The sequence below is a fragment of the Eupeodes corollae genome, chromosome 1 (genome assembly GCF_945859685.1).
Source record: "Eupeodes corollae chromosome 1, idEupCoro1.1, whole genome shotgun sequence".
NCBI classification, from domain to species: Eukaryota; Metazoa; Arthropoda; class Insecta; order Diptera; family Syrphidae; genus Eupeodes; species Eupeodes corollae.
Genome location: NC_079147.1, coordinates 201,937,723 through 201,956,793, shown reverse-complemented (window position 1 = coordinate 201,956,793; position 19,071 = coordinate 201,937,723). Strand labels below are relative to the sequence as shown.

The following is a 19,071-nucleotide window of genomic DNA, read 5'->3' as shown; positions in this document are numbered from 1 at the left end:
TAACCTTGGGTATTTTATAGATATTAATTGTTTATCTTCATTTTATTGGAAAATGAAGAGTTAAGATCGTTTAAATAAAAAGCACAACTATATATTTCTTTCGTATATTGTTTGGTTCTTTTTTCATTTCGTTTGAATAGACAGGAGCTGCGATAGTATACAAAAGAACGACCATACATTTCTTTTTCTTTCCCGATGGACAATGTATACCTGCTTCAAAACATGGTCTCCTGGTAACTCAAAGGAACTTCTCTATGAATTTGCAGTTGCAGGTCACAGAAACCAAATTATATTTTTGTTTTCGTCGCTTCACAATTTCTTTCGCTACACAATGTGCCTCTATGTATTTATTTGGTTCTATTTTCCTTCCGTTCAAATAGAAAGTGAGAATGACAAGGAGTTGCGATCGTAAAAAAAAGAACAACTATATATTTGTTTCGTTACGTTTGGCTATCGCAAAAAAATGACAATCAATACTTTACTTGCTTAAAAACATGCTCGCCTATTATTAATTCAGAGGAACTTCTGTTTTTCACACAAAGAAACAAATTATATTTTTGTTTTAAGTTTTCACATTATTTTTCTACTTACTTTCTGTTTTGCTAACAAAGTAATACCTAATTAGTGCTTCTATTTCATTTTTCCTGAAACAAGAGAGACAGAGAAAAGTGTAGTGTTGGTAGTGTTGGGAATCTGTCATTGACGTTTGCTTGATTCTAAATACCAAAACGTGGTTTGACCATTGCATTCATCTGAACGTTTTTATTAAATTTTAGTCTGTCGTAAATTTTAAACTAAAACAAATTCATAATTTCTATTTCTCTTTTTTATATTATTTACTTGTTTCATTTTTATTTGCAAAGCATGACAAATTACACACACAATACAAATTATCGAAATTATTAAAATACACGTTGATCTCTTTTTTGTTTGTTTTTAAATAATTCTGTTCTCCATTATTATTTTTTGTTGTTTGTTTTTAATTAATGTTTAAAATTATTTTCTTATATCGTTTATGATTTATTTATTTTAAAGATTTGTTACATTTTCTTGTTTTTGTTTTTGTTCATTTGCTTAATAAATACTTTTAAATATCATATTAACTTTAATTTTAAAAAAAGTAAATATTTTTACATATATTTAAATATTTATATATATATGTATATTAAAAAAATGAATGATACATATTTGTATTTATATATATGTATAAAAGTTGTTTTAAAATATGAGTTGTTATTTAAATATCCTTAACTTATAATTTTTAAAGAATTATAAAAACTATTCGATGTGGGTCCAACGAAAATACATACATTATCTATGAAGCTTCCTAAGTAACCCTCCGAATATCATCCCAGTTAGATTGATTGAGGATTAATTGTTCTTGCAGGCAAAGATGCGGATAGTGAACCAAAGCAAGTCAATAACTCATGATTTTATGAATTTTTGTAAATATTAACTGGATGAAAAAGAAGTATGGTTTCCAAAAATAATTGAAGAAAAAAGATTGCACTTAATAGCCGTTATAAGAAGAACAATTGGATAAACTGTGCGTCGTGTACAACTTAATATATCCTATAATTTTATTTAAACCAACCACACAGAGTTTTTCAAATGCAGTTGCTTGTCAATAAATTTTCCAGTGTGAAAATGCCTTTTTTTGTATAAATCTAAGGTTTGTTTATGAGATGTACATAGATTGTTGAATCACAACAAGTCTTTAAATCTTATATCTGTTCTCATTGTCGTCAATACTTTCCTCTTCAATATAAAAAAAGAGATCAAGACAAAGACTCGTTGCGCCAAATAGAAAAGAAGTTGTTAATAAATTGAGGTTTTCTATTCGAATGGCGTGTTAAACATGTTGATGTTGAGATCCTCGAAGGTAGTAGGTCCACTCTGGTCTAGCATCTGCAACATATCAGTAAGTTCTTGGCCTTGGGGTTGCCCTTGAACATGAGGCGGATGATGTGATTGGCTTCCCACTGGCGGAGGATGCACCCCACCTGACCCACTTGAACCAGGTCCAGGATCAGCAGTTTGACCTGAATTTTGCCATCCCCAGATACCTTAAAGAAATAATTTGGGTGTTATTTTCCTACATATTTATATAATTAGTATTACCAGCATTTGATTGAGGTGTTTGAGCACTTGTATGGTATGCTGTTGTTTGACGAGAGTTGCCCGCACTGAGCTGGGTATAAGTTGGCCCACTCGGTGATCTAGACGGGCTCATCTGGTTGTATTGGTAGCCTTCTGTGACAGGTTGCTGTTGTCTTAGGGACCAAGCAGCCGCTGCTGGTGTTGGAGATGTGTTTGCTTTGGGTATTCTTGCGAGGTGGGCTGAATTAGCTGTTGGAGCACCAGGTGATCCATACCTAAAACAAAATCTTCATTAGTATGACTTCAATCAATATTAATTAGGTCTTACCCTAAGGGCGAATGCGTCGCCGTTTCATAATTATAAGGTACAGGATTTTGTGCACTTGCTGGACGTTGTACATTATTTTGTCCCTGTTGTATATGGCCACCGATCATATTGTGAGTGTTATACACAACCTGAGGAGTACCTCCAGTTTGAGCATTTGGAGTCTGATCACGGCGTGTACCCTGTGGCAGAGTGTAGTCGACTCCTGGTGTGACATACACATGTTCTGAATGATCTGGTGTGGTATTCTCGTGTCCAGTGGAATGAATTGTCCTGAAATACGATTCAAATTTATAAAAAAAAAAAAAAACATTTTAAAGAGAATACAATTTGAACTTACTTTCCTGAACTATTTGTACAAACAATATACTCCACCTCATCGGTATAGGGATTGAGGAAGGCATACGCCTGAGTTCTCAGCCAAACATAATCTCGATTTTTCGCTCGAAAACGATACATCAGAGAAAACATTTGCCCCTTCTGCTTAAGCACTTGCTCAAAGCTCTCCTTCATATGACTATGATCTTCGGGATGGAAAAAGTCGTAACAACTCTTACCCAATAAATCGGTAGGGGTATAACCGAGAATGTTTAAAACTCGTTGATCTACAAAGGTGAACTTTCCATCCATGGCATGACGTGAAATAAACTCCGATTGGTTATTAGCACTGGTTAGATCCGATGACGCTGTCGATGTCACTTGCAATCGTCCTATCGCAACTAAACAGCAATGTGATGAGTGCACATCATCGTCACCTGATCGATCCATGTGAACGCCTGGAAACATATCAGTTGGTGGCCAATTCTTTATGTAGCCCGTACAATGCACAACTGCGAAATTTTGTCCATCGCGTGACGGACCTAGCGAGTTACGCTGTTTCAAACGATTCAAATGTCCAGCAACCATTGATTCCGGATTGACATTTCCAACACGCATGCGACAGATAAAGCCACGTCTAGCACCCATACTTAACCTCATTGAAGCTGTAAAAACAAAATTTGAAAAGTGGTTAATTTGTTTTCAATGACCTGGTTTTATAGGAAATCCTCACATTGATGTCCCTCCTTCTTCACTGTGCCAGTTTTGAGGTCTAATATGCGTCCGGTATTTTGTGGTTCTTGTGTCGAAAGTTGCTCTCGAATTTTCTCACGATCATCAGGATGTATGTGATCATAAAGGCTTGTGCCATACCAATCGGATTGAGTGTAATTTAATACAGGAGTAACTGAATCCGATACGTAAATAACTCGCCCAGAATCACATGACACAACAAAAAGAAAACCGTCAGCGGCTTCAAGTATTAAATGTTTAAGTTCCTGGTCCGTTAGAAATGAGGGCTTATAGGTGCCATCGCTACTGGTATTACCGGTTCCTAAAAAAAATTATTTGAAGTTTTAGTAAAAACTCTTATATTATTTTGAAATATGTAATTGAACTTTGCGTAGTTCGGTTATAGAAAAACTCGCACAAAGCCATACTTTATTAATCTCACTTTCTCAAAAATCGATGTAAAAAGTTGTAAGATAAACCATGAGATCACAAATGAAACTATTGCAACGAAAGCATTACTGTCTGCCAGTAAGAAGGTTTTGTTCATCAAGATATTTCTTTAACTGAAAATTGATCAGAGTTCCCATGGCTTTGGAATAAAGGACATACGTTTAATTAGACGATAGGTAGGACTCACCTGTCTTAGGGACATGCTAGACAAATGCTATTTTCTATCCACTTACGAAAGAGGCTTGTAGAATAGGATAATCGGAAAGCTTACGCATTGGTTATGCCAGAAATTGATAAATCCTCAGTAATTTTGTCGTAAAAAGTGTTTTCTCCAACCAACCAAAATTGTAAAAAATAGCCATAATCCTCAAAATAAATTTACAAAATTTGAAAGTGTTGTTCAGGTGTCAGTCTATTCATGTAAAAACAATTGAAATAACAATCTCAATTAAACATGGGAACGTTGAACGAAATTTACGATACCGGAAGGAATTTCGAGGAAAAGAAATTTTCGAAGAGAAAGGAAATTTCCCTGAAAATATCATAGAGCTGACATAATGGGCTTCCAAAACCACATAAATGGGCTATAAATTTTGACTCGATATCTGTCAAAGTCGATTTCTTTGACTATTTACCCTTGTGTTATACTTCAGTTTAACATCGTCTTATAGCTTTAATTGATTTATAATCAAGTTTTAGTCAGATGATTTTTTGGAATTACTTTGGCAGATGGAAATTCATAAGTCTTTTATTCTTAAGCAAACATTTATTGCAAAATAGCAACGACAATAATAAAAGAATCTTGCGATATCTACTCTGAAAGTTTAAAATTTGTTCAAGAGAATATAAAAACTCAAGCATTGTTTTTGCTGCCTTCAACCATTAAGATGTACAAAATAATCAACCTTACATTCTAATTACTGCCCTTCAAACAGCTGCAATTTTGTTTTGTACGTCAATTCAAGCTTTTTAATTTCGCTCAGTTCCATGTTAGCCCTTCTCCGGGCAGTTGTATGAATCAACAATGACTTATGCATATATCCCTGATTCATATAGTCTCTGGTGCAATTACTATCATCATAACATTCCAACTTATTTGCATACAACTATTCTAATCGCACAAAGCCATACTTTATTACTCAATCGACGACAACGAATCGATTAAAGTTGATTAATTCACTAACAATCGTTTAAAAGAATTAAAACAAATTTAAATCATTGATGACATCATTATTCTTCGAAAAAAGTCTCAAGTCTAAAATGGGTTTGCATTTTTAAGTATAGTTTGTCTTAGAGTCTCAGTCCGCTATAAAATGCTTATATTTATTATTGGCAGAGAGGTCAAAAAATATAAGACTCTACCATAATAGCAGCCACTTCTGGCCGGAGTCGTCGACAACGCCGACGCAATTCAAAAACCGCAAGTTGCGCGTTTTGGCAGAAACTATTATGTACATACGCAACCAAAGTAGCTATGTATACAATATTTAACTGGGACTGATAAAGCATAAAATTCGTATTTAAAAGATACCTTAAACGTTATTAATAATTCAAATCAGGTACAACGAGGCATCCGGTTAAAAATATACTCATTACATTTTGCTTTATTGTATAATTTTATATATATACCGGTACCTGTATAGCTTGCCAGAGACCAGAGTCTGCCTCCGGAGTTAAAGAGGCAAAGGCAAAGAGCCAGTGGCAACAGCTATTAGAATATAACTACCGAGATACCTCTACACTCCATTCCATAAGTTTAATGCGCAAACGTCTATTGGGGATTGTGGACAATTCTCAGCTTGTACTTCTCTTCATCAACTTCAACTATATACTCAGTTCAGTACAATATTAATGACATTATGCATTCATGAGCCAAACTAATAAAATAAAATTAAAAAAGAAAGAAAAAATAAAACAATTTTGAATTGACTTTAAGCTTTTTGGGTTTTTTAAGTCGTAAAATGAACGCGCTCCCAATTTGTTTTAGTCATAGAGAACTGTATGAAAAGGCCAACAAAAATAACTCATTGCAGAAGAACATAGAGAACAGTGGTTCAACTGGATGAAACACCGAATTATTCAAAGAAGTTTCAAAATTCATAGATTCATAAGTAGTAGCTGCTGTTTATAAAGTCAACACAGGTACTTATTTAAATAGGTCAGTCGGCATCGACAGAGTCAAAAAGATGTTTTAAAATGCAAAACAAAATAATATGCGGATACAATTTTAGGCGTGTTTGATTTCTTTTCTTCATCAGCGAAAAAAAACTTAAAATTTTCAAAAAAGAGAAAATGTCAGGAAATGCATTGAAAAAAAAAACCAATTGAGTATAAGACTATTGAGAACAATTTTATGTTCAAGTTTTTAACGTCATATCAGAAATCACACAATAAAAGACCAATTTAATTGACAAACCATTTAGTTTCTAAATATTCAAAATTAAATATTATATTTCAGAAGTTATTTATACGAATTGGTAGTTAATTTTAAAATAAGTCACTCCATTATAAATTAAATGAAGCCGATGGCATCTTCTATTAGTAAAACCTCAGGGGAATTTCTGATAAGTTTTTTTTTTTTATAGTTATAGTGTTGATTCGTTTCTGTAAAAATAGATATTTGTCTTGATAAAGAGGGCCATGAGTACCATTGTTTTTTCGCTAAATCTATTGAGAACCGATGGTGATGCTATTGTTCAATTTTATTGTCGCAGCAATTCAAAATTATAAATATTTTGTATGGTTTGGCAACGAAGAAAGATTAATAAGTGTGAACCAAGGAAGATAACGGAGACAAAACTCAAAAAAGCTCCCCTGAATCGCTTTAATTTGGGTATAGAATTATAAGGTGCCCACACTACACATACATATTACAAATGAAACAAAAAGTAGCTTGAGAACATAAGGGTCACGTAAATCACGGCCAGATCTCTTAAAGAAACCAAGGCCTCAATTGATTTTTTAAAAATAAAGCTAAAGAGCTCAGTAAATTTCAGATTTGAGCATTAAACTACATCTGAGTCAGAATACACAGATATTTAAATTAAGGAACAAGAATGAAAAATCTAATCAAAAACAATTGGGTCTTTCTTGCGTTTTAAACTCATGGTTTAACATTTGTAAACATTTACAACGAGACATGTTTTATAGCACCATTTCCTAAATAACATTAAGTCTTCTTGTCAAAGTAGTCAGTTAGATGAAGTGTCAATTCTTTTGAAAAGTTTAATGTCATCGGCATATATGTAAGGACAGACGAATATTTATGATAGAACTAAGTGGTTTATAAATAAAATAAATAAGACTTGACCTAGATGATTGCCCACACCAGTGGGCAAAATTCTCTAAAATTTATTACGAAACATTGCACTATTTTGTCCATTTTTTAGGTATGATGAAATTCACTTTTAGGAAATTGTCGTTAAAACCTTGATGGAATAGCAGTTTAAAAACTAGTGCTTTATTACACAACTAGTCAAACACTTTACTTAAATCAGTTAATACACAAACTATTTGTTCACGCTTTTCAAAAAATCTTAACAAAATGACGTATAATTAAATAAATTAGGAAAGGATAGGGCACTACATACGATTGCTCAAACAGTTAAGGTACGAGTATCACAGATAGCTTAGCAATAGGTTGTTAGTTTTTTATTTAATTTTGTAGGATCTTCCTTGTGCACTGGATTAATAAATGCAGTTTTGCAGATAATTGCAAAAGGGGATTTTGAAAAAGTGTTAAGGTACCCAAAAGCATTTTTATAGTAAATAAGAATTTGTTTAAGCTGATTTGATATTGATTTAGCGTTGACGAAAAGGGGTTTGAATTGTACATATTTCTAAAATATTCTGCTTTTTGACATATCCGAATAACAACGGTTGTTTTTAACCATATTAAAATGGACTTTCCGTCAAATCGTTAAAAATCCGGTTTCAAAAAAGAAATAAATTAGGTGGCGTAACAGTCCGTTAAGAACTAGGGCCGCCTAGTGACTTACAACTGTCAACTATTCCTGCAGTCTTAAGCCAAATCCAAACGGATTATTTAAGAAAGCACTTTTCATGACAAGAATTACTCTTGGAGAATTTGTTAATTCCTTGCAAGAGGCAGTACTCGGGAAACTTAAGGTGGCACAGGCACGGATTCAACCAAAGACGTCTGGCATTACAGTCTAACGCTCAACCATCGTGCCTCGGGTACTACAAAAAGCATCTTTCCAGTTTTTTTTAGTTAAAGGGGTGACAATAGTCCTACCTTTAGAAATCAGTTTTGAGTTGATATAAATTATCTTCTTCTGAAGTGCATTGGGCAATAAGAATGATTTCGTACAAATTTGACAACGATGACGAGAACATTTTTATATTGAAATCCAAGATAATCATTTCTACATCCGAGGTTTTAACTAAGGAATTCATTTGATTTTTGTTAGTATTTCTTATTAAACAAATGTTTATTCATATTGGGCACTGGCTTATACAACGTGAGCCACTGTACTTTTGACATAGCATAATTATCAATTCTTTATTACAAAATATGTAAAATTACTGATTACAAAATGATAAGTTTCACTTGTTTATTTGTTTTTGTTCTTGGATCTTCTTTGAATACATAAGAGCGTACAGGTATTCGACAGAATAGAAAGGTAAGGTAGTTCATAAAAGATTAAGTTTTCTTGCATTTAAATTTTTGGGTCAGTTCAACAACGTATCTCATGAACTGTACATAGTTGTGATGAACGCCATCACATTATAATTACTTATTATATTTTGAAATAATGTCTTCTGCAACTTTCACACACATAACAAAGTACTGAGTTCCAGTTGTTGGGACATGAAAGCATTTTTCATATTTTGATTTTGTTATCAGAGGAGTCATAGCATATTTTTTATTTTTGTTCTTAACTAGGAAAACGCAATCTACCTCAAAAAATCTCGTGTTTTCTCGCTTTGCATAGTTAAACGAATGAATTATTGTCAAAAAGGCTATTAAATATAATGCAAGAGTTACCTTCGAGCATAACTGTGGTGCGGCGTAAGAGCGCGAGACAGAGAGGCAATAGCAGTGGCAGTCGCAGCAAAATAAACTTTTTTTTAAATCAGATAATGCGATATTTCTTTCCACTGCGGCTTTAGCAGTGGCACCCCTATTCGTGGCAGTTATACTTGGGGTCGTTGGCGATGGTAGCGGCGAGGGCGGTGGAGTAGATGAATTCACTATAAAGTTCTACCATTTCCACAGCCACCGCCCTTGTCTAGCTTTGATGGTGGTAATTAACATAGGCGCATGGTTCATGCTGTAAGCTTCGTGGGTACTCTTTGCAATCTTACTCCTGAATTTTTTAGTTGTAGATACTTATATATTATTTAATGCAATAGCGCAATGGAAAGAGTCAGTCAGTCCAATACGAATGATTTATGTCTTTGTTGTTCTTCTACTTCTAAGCTGCTAAACCTTTTCGCTGAAGTATGAAATAATAACTTAAATAGACGAATGTTTAATGGTCCCTAATGTTGTTGGAAAAATTAGTATAAACGTTGCACAAATGGTTTTAATAATATTGTAATGACTTATTTGGTGGGGCTTAATTAATTCCAATAAAATAAGAGCCAATCACTATCTACGCTGTTAATCTTACAATTCAATTAATGTCAAACAACTGGGATTTTAAACGGGTATATAACATTACCATTCTGAGGATATTCGATTTATCATAATATCCAAGACCTGATGTATCAAATTTACTTTCGTTGAACTGCAAGGGCAAACCTTTGCCTCTCCATATTTAATATATATATATATATATATATATATATATACATATAAATAAATAAATTGGGTGGCTCAACAGTCCGTAGAGAAAAAGGGCCTAGTTACTTTGGATGGCATAGTCAGCGATTGAACCCAAGACCTCTGATATGACAATGCACTTACCATCATGCCACGGGTACTTCTTGATATTATAACTAAGATTATTATAGAGCACGCAAATTCGAAAAAAAATCAATTTCAGAATTTTTTGACCATACAAATTTAGTTGAGAAATTTCCTTCAGATGTCTGATGACTTTGATGTGAACATATTTTAAAATGTAAAAAGATCTGCTCACATTGTTGTGTCGTTGCACTCATTTTGACGTTTCATCATTCCATCTCGCTCCCACGTTTAAAAGGAGATAAAATGATTATAGTAAGTCTAAATAATTTTTCACAACAGAATTTAATGTGTGGCATCAAAATGCAACATTGAAAAAATCAACTACTGAGATCGCAGAAAATTAACTTAAAAAAGGTTCTAAAATATTTAATGTAGAATATGGTTCGGTTAAAGAAAGAAACTGCTATTTTGATTTCAAATAGTATAATAATTTTAGGTGTATGAGTTCACTATGAATAAAGTGCTTAGCAATTGTAACAACGACAAAAGTAACAGCCAAGGATTACTTTTTCTTAAAAAGGCCTCTCGGCAAAGGCAATACATCAAAACAACATAATATTAGATAAACAATTTCAAGAGCCGAATCATATATTAAAACCTTTTTGCTTTAAACAAATAATAACATTATTTTGTCGAAAACTTTCAAACAAACAAATCCAAAAGGCTTCCCGAACTTCAAACAGAGTATACAAATTATGCTATCTCCGCACTAATTGTCACTTCCTACCTTAAGATTACACCTTTATACCTACCATGATGGTCTTCTATGTCTCATTTGTATTATAAAATGGATTGCCCCAACAAACTACCACTAAGTATCCTTATATCTCGCAGCTGGCTTGTGATTCCACCTTTCCCTATAAATACCTATATGTATACTTATATGATATACCAAAGCATCCAGAGTGCAGCAAGTAGCACTACTTGAGGGAGACATTACCAAAAGCTCTCAAAGATTTCCAGTTTCCACCCTATTATGTGCTCAAAAAGTTGTAGGTACCCCCTGCCCAGCCCATGCCATCATCATACACTCCTGTCTTGAATGAGTTGATGGTACCTATACTGTTTCTGTCCCGTCTCGGTCGTCTATATCTATCCGTGTTGGTGCATTTTTTCTTTTCTATATGTCCTCCCTCTCAATGTGAGCGGGAATGTAACGAAGGTGGGTTGGGTAGGTAGATGGATTCTTCGAAGTAACAAACAAGAAGAATTATCCTTCAAAGTTAGGAAATAAAAAATAATAAATGAAGTAAGACAGAGACGTACAACCTTCTGATAGGAACACAGGGATAAAACGCGCGCAACGGACAAACTTTAGCACTGCACTGGCACACATATATACCTCTATATACGTACTATATACGGTTTCCATAGCTATAGAAACGAGTTGATTTCTCAGGATTAGCAGGAGCAGAATAGAACACACAACTTGTAGGTACCTACATTTATAGCCATAGACACGTGGTTGCTCTTGGTACAAAAAGAAATACCTACCCCCAAGACGCAGTGCAAGAGTGTGGTACGCGTCAGGTATCAACATCCAACACCTTATACCTATTTGTTTATATATGTATTGGTAGGTATAGGTAAGGTACATCAAAAACCAAAACGAACCTCTTCCGAGCGCCAAGAGATTTTCTTTATTTCCACCTTAATATTTAAGTGCAGGTACAAGTATCATCGTACCCTCAGCCGACTTGGTTCTTTTTTTTTCATTGCTTTCTATTTGTTTTTGTTTTTGCCATTCATGCCATCATAGCTCCAACTTCTGCTACCTATACGACCGACCGACACCAAACACTGGAGTACTGTCCTTATCGTAAGCTTTAACCCTTTTGCATTTTTGCCCCAAGAAGTCTCAGCGGTGACTTTAAAATTTATATGCCTCCCTGAGGACAATATCTTGCTGCTGCTTTTGCTTCTTCTTCTTACTACCGTTGCGTTGCGGCAGCTTGGTAAACTTAAGGAATTTTATTCGGCGTGGCGATAAAGAAATTGAGTGTCTCGAGATATATACTACCATCTCTTTCTATAACTCCTTTTATACAGCACGGCATTAAAATCTTAAATTTAAATTCTTAAGTCTCTGATAAAAGTATGCTAAATCAGCTCCAATAGATGGTATGGCGTTAAGAGTGCAGGATGGCGTACTATACTCGTACAGTATACCTAACCTACCAATATACCAAAAAGTTTTGCCATATGTGAATGAGTTCACGTAACTACTTAACATTAAGTTTAAAAACAAAGTGCGATACACATAATAATACCCTATTCCAGAACCCCCTTGCGTATAATGATAAAACTCTTGTTTTGGAACTCATAAGGATATGGATTTGTTGCTTTATTTATATAAGATTATAAACTTTTTTACACTTTTATGTGCACATTGGTGTTTTCATCGTTATTTTTTGAACAATCTGACTCGAGTTAAATAATTTGTTTTTTTTTTTGTGACAATTTGTAACTTAAAGAACTAGTGTATTCTCGTACAACCTTAACGATAGGAAGTGCTGTCAAAAAACAACCAATCTCCAAAAAGCCACCCACCCAGATGTCAGAAAAAAACAAGATACAAAATTTGATTTGGTTTGGGTTATTCTTAGATTAAAGATTTGGTTTATTATTCATAAATAGTTATGAAATCATCTTTAAGTAGATTTAATGTTGACAGCAAACTTGGTCTACTTAAAGATGATATCTCTGTAATTTTATTAAAAAAGTGTGATACTTCCCTATGTAAACCACTTTCAGTACTGTTTGGTCTTTCCATCCATTTCTCAAGCTATATTGCCAAAGCTTTTGAAAGATTCCTTTATGTTGTATTTTCAGAAAAAAGGAGCAACATTGATGTTATGAACTACAGGCTCATAGTTACGCTTCTTCAATTCCCAAGCTTATCGAAAGTATTGTCTATGACTCTCTCTCATTGTAAACCTATTTTTTCTTCCTAATAACGTGGCTTCTTGAAAGGCAGATTCACTACAACCAATCTTACTGAATTTGTGTCCAAAACTCTTAAGGCAGTGGAAAAAGGAAATGAAGTGGACGTCATCACTAAGGTAAAGCCTTTGATGAAACAAGTCACGAAACTATTTATCTTAAACTTAAAGCAATTAATTGTTCATCCTTTTTTTATTTCATGACTTTTATCGTACCTTGGGAACCTCTAATCCCATTTATGATTACTCAGTAATCCCTCAAGGAAGCTACCTTGGTCCTTTCCTATTGGTCTAAACTATAAACGACGACGTTTGAAATTTTATCGATAATTCAACTGTGTCTATTGACGCTCATGACATAGAAATAACAAAGTTAATTTCTACTCCATCTGATTCGGCCTTGCTCCAAAATGATCTTAACTCATTTCAGACTTAGTGGTTCAAAAATTTCTTAGAGTCAATATTGTTTCATGTCAATTCATAACTTACAGTCTGCACGATAATATTGTCTCTTCTATTCACAACCTAGGAGTTATTTGCGACACTCAGTTATATTTTTGAGAACAAGACCAACTTATCCCTTGGTTTCATCAATTGGTGGTCTGAAGAACTGTCGAACCCTAATGTCACTAAATCCCTTTACAGGAAAAGATCAAACCAACGATCTTGACGTTTGTGGTTTGCTTCGGGAAACTCAAAACATGAACCAAATTTCACACATCTTTAGATTTTGAAAACCAAACGATCACTTTCGATGCGCCTTTTTTTGAATCTGTACTTGGACTAATAAGCCATTAAAAAAAGTAAGGGGAAGGAAGATACCGTTTTTAGTGGATTGCATGATTTTTTTTGCTGTCCTCTGTAAGTTAAAAATTGGTTAACATACTCGTATAGCTGTTATATACTTCGTATCACTTCACCATGTTTAAAATTCATGAGTATTTTGAGCTTTAACTACTCAAAACGGTATATGAACTCAAAAAAAGTAAACATTTTAAAAAGGCCATTAACAGTCCAAACTATTACTTTTTTATTTCCTGACCCATAAATAAGAAATTGAACTCAAAACTTCTTCTATTTTACATATGCACATTCACATATAATCATAGGTACAAATATACGAATGCTGGAGAGTTTGTATGTTAAATATGTAAGCATTTTTATTTGGTATAAATAAACACTAAACAAACAAAAAGAGAAAAAAAAACACAATTTATTCTTGACAATCAAATGTCAACATTTACAGATAAGTTGTGGTTTTTATGGTCTCTTTATTTTAATTTGATGATAAACTTATAAGGCGCGACTCTTTACTCGGTATTTTGTTTAACTATGGAGGCGACGAACGACCGCGACGGCGGACAAACGTCCCAATTATACAATTAAACTTGCGTCCACCGCTCCCCTTCGTCCCGCCCCGCTTTCCGACCAGTCAGGCCAGCTATCAGAGGGAAGGATATCTCCCACTTATAATTTAATTTCCCCCCACAGTTTTGTCCCTTTCTTTTTTCGACTGACGTCTCTTGGACTAGGCTTGTTTTAATAGCGCTCAGAGTAAGACTTCTTTTTTATTTTATTCAAAAAATAAGTAAGGAAAAAAAACTTTTTCTTATATACTTTGTATGCGGCTAGAATTTTTAATTAAAACATCAGTTGTGTAGATAGCGGTGGTTAAATTATAGCAGCGCAGCAATTGCCGACATAACACACAGACAATTAAACGGAGACGAGACGCAGACAGTACAGTGTGTTTATATATATAAAGGAAAAGAGCGCGGCAATTATTCTATTTCGACGACAACGACACACTTTACTTTTGTTTTGAATGCCTGGTTTCATCAACTATTTTAAAAACGTTGAGAAATTTCAATATGATAAGGTTATCATTAGTATTTACTCCTAAAAAGAAAATCCTTTATATCAACCATTTCCGACCTTAACAGCATTGTACAATGGGGATCAAAAGATACCGCGAGATATACCCCCTTGCCATTATCCATGGATGGCACTTGCATCAATGAGCCTTTAACATTTTGATATTCTCGGTATCTCTTATTGTGGAACGATCACATACGCGATGTCGCCAAAAATGCCGCATTACGCGAATGTGGAATGCCTTACCACACTCTGTTTTTCCTTCTAATTGCAATATTTAGGAATTCAAAACCAATGTGCACCGACATGAACGGGGGATGTTACCCCCTTCAACCCCCCAACTAAGCCTTTTGGAGTAGGTGCGAAGTTTTGGAATGCAAAGTTTCACAACACAAGCAAACCATTTTTATTTATTATACTTTGAAAATTGTACATGTTTCGCTAATTTGAAAGTAAAATAAAGCCACTTATTTGTTACGCTTTTTTGAAGTTGCCAGTTTTTGGGCGATCTGATATTTTTTTTCCTTTAATGTTGCGTATAGGCTATAAAATATACAACTCAAAATGTCGTAGAGTCCAAAATAAACAAAAAATTTGTCAGAAAGCCCAAATATTGAAACACATGGCATCTTTCGAATGATTTATTAATAACTAATTTGTCTTAACGCCAAGCTGATATTTCAAAATTGATTTGGGCAATATGTCATTGATTGTTGGCTTATTGGCATTTCATTGGGCAATAAGGCCGAACTCGAAATTTCATAAAACCCAAAACTGTTTTAACCTACAAGGGTTCGGCAATAGTGCCCAAATCGCACAGCAACAAAATGGTAATACAATTTGTTTGTTTTGTTCAAAGGTTTTAAGTGGTGTAGAATTGCAAAAATGTTCAGCATAGTGAAATCTCACAAATTTGGGATATAAGAGTGATTTTGGAGTGTTTCAATTTATGTACATGTTTTACCCGAAAAGAATGTACCTAACATAAAAAAAAATTAAACCGATCTCAGTGAAACCAGGCATACGAATTTCGACTTCAACCCACAAATAATGACAAAGGATGAAACTTAATGTTCAAATTGTTAATCTGTGATCCGCATTTCATTCCTTCTTTTTAATATTTAGACAGTTTCAGAAATAAAGCTAAATTTAAATTAACCTGGCACAAAATAAAAAAAATATATAAATAAGTTCCAAAACTCACGACAAACTACGACGAGGCGACTCGTTTTTATGTAGTAAACAAATTTATCAAAAAAAAAACAATGTGAAACTTACCTCTAAGAGCCTTCATATGTGCCACCGCCATACGCAATATTGTCAATTTATCAGGTTTTCTTGCTAAAGCACTACATGTTGGCACCATATCCGATAATTCTGTTATATATGCAGTCATCTTATTTCTACGCCTTCTTTCGATTTCACAGTGGTTCTCCCGACTTGAAAAAAAAAGAAAAAGATTTGAAATCATTTGTAAATAAACAAACATAAACAATGCAGTGAGTAGCAGATGTAAAAGTTATATATATATATTATATAGTATAATGCGCACTCTGCTTGTGAAGCGCGGCGGTCTCATGGCCAATTTTGGCACAGATCCTAGAATATTCGTAAACATACAAAAAGTTCTATATTTCATTTCAGGAAATGCTCATAAGTTTAGTGTGCTAAAGAGGTAAGAATTATGATCTAGTTTTTCAATTTACAGATGGTGAATTTAAATTATTTACTGAATTACAATGCGTGTGAGGATGTTATAAATAAATTATTCTTCATATGAAACTACACGAGTGAGTTTACACTGCAGTTCAAATGATTTGAGCTAAATATATATCGTGATATTTAAAAACTTTATCCTAAAAATTTGTATTCGTTATTTTCTGAGACAAATGGTTTATTCGTAGATAACAAAAGCAGAATTTATATATTTCACAGTATTTAATTGAAGTGTTGACAAAATATAAACGAAACTTTACTTATTTTGAGAATGTTATTCATTTTGTAACTCTTGGTTTTTAATATGTTTAACGCTTTTCACCTTTTAGCAATAAGCCCCGATAAAGTAAACTGTGACATTTTAAAATTGAAAGAGTGTCAGTGAGAAAAGACGAAAATTGAAAGAAAATGCAAAGGTTTTGTTCCATATTTATTTCAATTTTTGATCAAAACACATTCCAAAATTTTACAATGAAATTGTCTCGACGAATTTGTCAGTAAGTAAAGATAAGTAAGCAAAATTGTCGTGACAAATTGGCAACGATTTTTCTGACAAATTTGTCTCTTGTCAACATTTTATGAAATACACATTTATTACACAAGTGTGAAAATTTTGTATGATTGTCATCTGTCAATTTTAATGAAATAGTGCCCAGGGCCTGGTGACTTACAATTCTTAACCATTCCTGTGCGCGAGTAATGTCGGGGATAGAGGGGACCTAAGTTTAATCCTTACGTCTAATTTGAGAAACACTTTTCATGACAATAATTACTTTTGGAGGCTTTGTCAATTCCTCGCAGTATTCGTGAAAAAGTGGCACAGATAAAAGACCTAAGGCATGACAGTACGCCACGGGTACAATTATATACAACAAGTGCGCTTGTTTTCTTTTAATTTTCTTATACCAAAATTAAACCTTACTGCAAAACATTATAAGCATATTAAATTACTCATACCAGAGTGTATGTAAAAATTACAGAACCATTTCGTATACATATATAATGCATACACTGAAATTAACTTGCATCAACTGTCAGTTTGTATGAAAGTTTCTACCCGATGAGATGCTATTTCTGATGTAAGTTGTTTTATGAGGAATAAAACAAAAGCAAACATTTATTAAAAATGTACATTGATCAGCACTATACACATACACACTAACAATAAGTGTAATATACAGTATATGTGTATTCTTAATAAATGTATAAACAGCTTGCACGTACCAGTTGTTGGGAAAGATAATTATCTTGACAAGGATTAAAATTAAGGATGCACTAAACATATATACAGTACTAAAAGAAAAAAGAAGACTGGCATGTACCTTTAATGCATAACTATACCATATCATTTTTTACAAGGATTTTAGCATCAAAGAATTAAACCGCCCATTAAATTGTAGATTGCGATTACTAGTCTTGAGCTTGATGTTGAATTATCACCACCAACACACTGTCGTGTTATTTCTTTAACTGACTTTAAATTTGAAATTTGTTTCAATATAATAATAATTGTTAAACAAAAACGGATTTAGACCAGTTTATTCCAATCAGATCGTTAAAGTTATTATTGAAAAATATTAAACAACAGCGCTTTTGGACAAAATGTATCAATTAACTATGCTGCTTTTCGAAAATTGCAATCCTTTGCTTTTCTACCACACTTAAATTCTTGCAAAATATTAAGAGATTATAAGATGATTTAATTAGCAAAATCATCTTTTAAGCTTAGCACTTTACTATAATACCTTTAAATAAAATATTGTAATATTAGAGTACTCGTGCCAACCAACATTTATTTATTTTTAATTTTATTGGGATGAGTTTTGTTTCCGGAATGAGGTATCTTTGAAGCATGAACTGAGATGGCCTGCCATCACACTGCCCACAAAAACAAAGAAGCAGTCCCAAAAACTATAAATACCGGCAAAATATTTTTTCGAAAGAATTCTATTCTAAAGGGAAACTAACTAACTAAATAATATACAATGGATCAAAAAATGATTGGCAATTACAAGAAATATTGGCAATATTTTATGGTCTTTTAAAGAACCTAAAGATTTTACGTGATCAAATTTTAGTTTTTTAAAGTGCTAGACTATATAATCAACATTTTATTAGGAAATAAAAACTAAACCAAAATTTAGCGAATATCCAAAGAGTTAAGTGAACATAAAAATAAAGCTGTTATTATGCACCAAAATGGTTAAGCTTATAACATCATTTTTAAATAGCTCAAAATAAGTTCGAACTGATATCGAACAATTCGAAAACACCGGTTTAACGGAAAACAAGAAAAGAACAAGACGATCTTGTACTTTTTTCTGATAGGAAAAAATGCGAAATTCTGAAAGTAATGCGGAAAAAAAACCAAAATAAAAATTCTAAACTTGGGCGAAAAAGTGGCTAAATACTATTGATAAACATCTTAGTGCGTAGACACTAATGCCTTGCGCGGTTCAAAGTATTACGGAAGAGCTTGGAATTTGACAAAACGCATTCAAACGAACCAATCGGTTTTTTTTTTTGGTTAGTCGAAATATAACAATTTTGGAAGCGATAGAAGCCAACAGTGTGGTAAAAACCAAATATGGAATTGATAAGTAATAATGTTGTGTTTACTGCCAAAAAGTGTGGAAAAGCGTTGTGGTTTGAGGGGTATAGCGGCAAATGACATTATT

The 19,071-nt window shown here is 33.4% G+C and overlaps 1 protein-coding gene across 2 annotated transcripts in view; it reads right to left on the bottom strand.

Annotated features, from left to right (window-relative positions):
• Positions 1 to 811: 811 nt before the first annotated feature.
• LOC129942885 (aryl hydrocarbon receptor nuclear translocator homolog) overlaps positions 812 to 19,071 on the bottom strand; it is a 49,551-nt gene continuing 31,291 nt past the window's right edge. For both annotated transcript variants that reach the window (XM_056052005.1, XM_056052004.1), the window contains 6 exons: positions 15,956 to 16,116; positions 3,477 to 3,797; positions 2,766 to 3,408; positions 2,429 to 2,698; positions 2,122 to 2,375; positions 812 to 2,066 (listed from right to left, as the gene is read on the bottom strand). In XM_056052005.1, the coding sequence (XP_055907980.1) occupies positions 1,837 to 2,066; positions 2,122 to 2,375; positions 2,429 to 2,698; positions 2,766 to 3,408; positions 3,477 to 3,797; positions 15,956 to 16,116 (1,879 nt within the window). In that variant the 3' untranslated portion in view covers positions 812 to 1,836. The remainder of the gene's footprint in view (positions 2,067 to 2,121; positions 2,376 to 2,428; positions 2,699 to 2,765; positions 3,409 to 3,476; positions 3,798 to 15,955; positions 16,117 to 19,071) is intronic.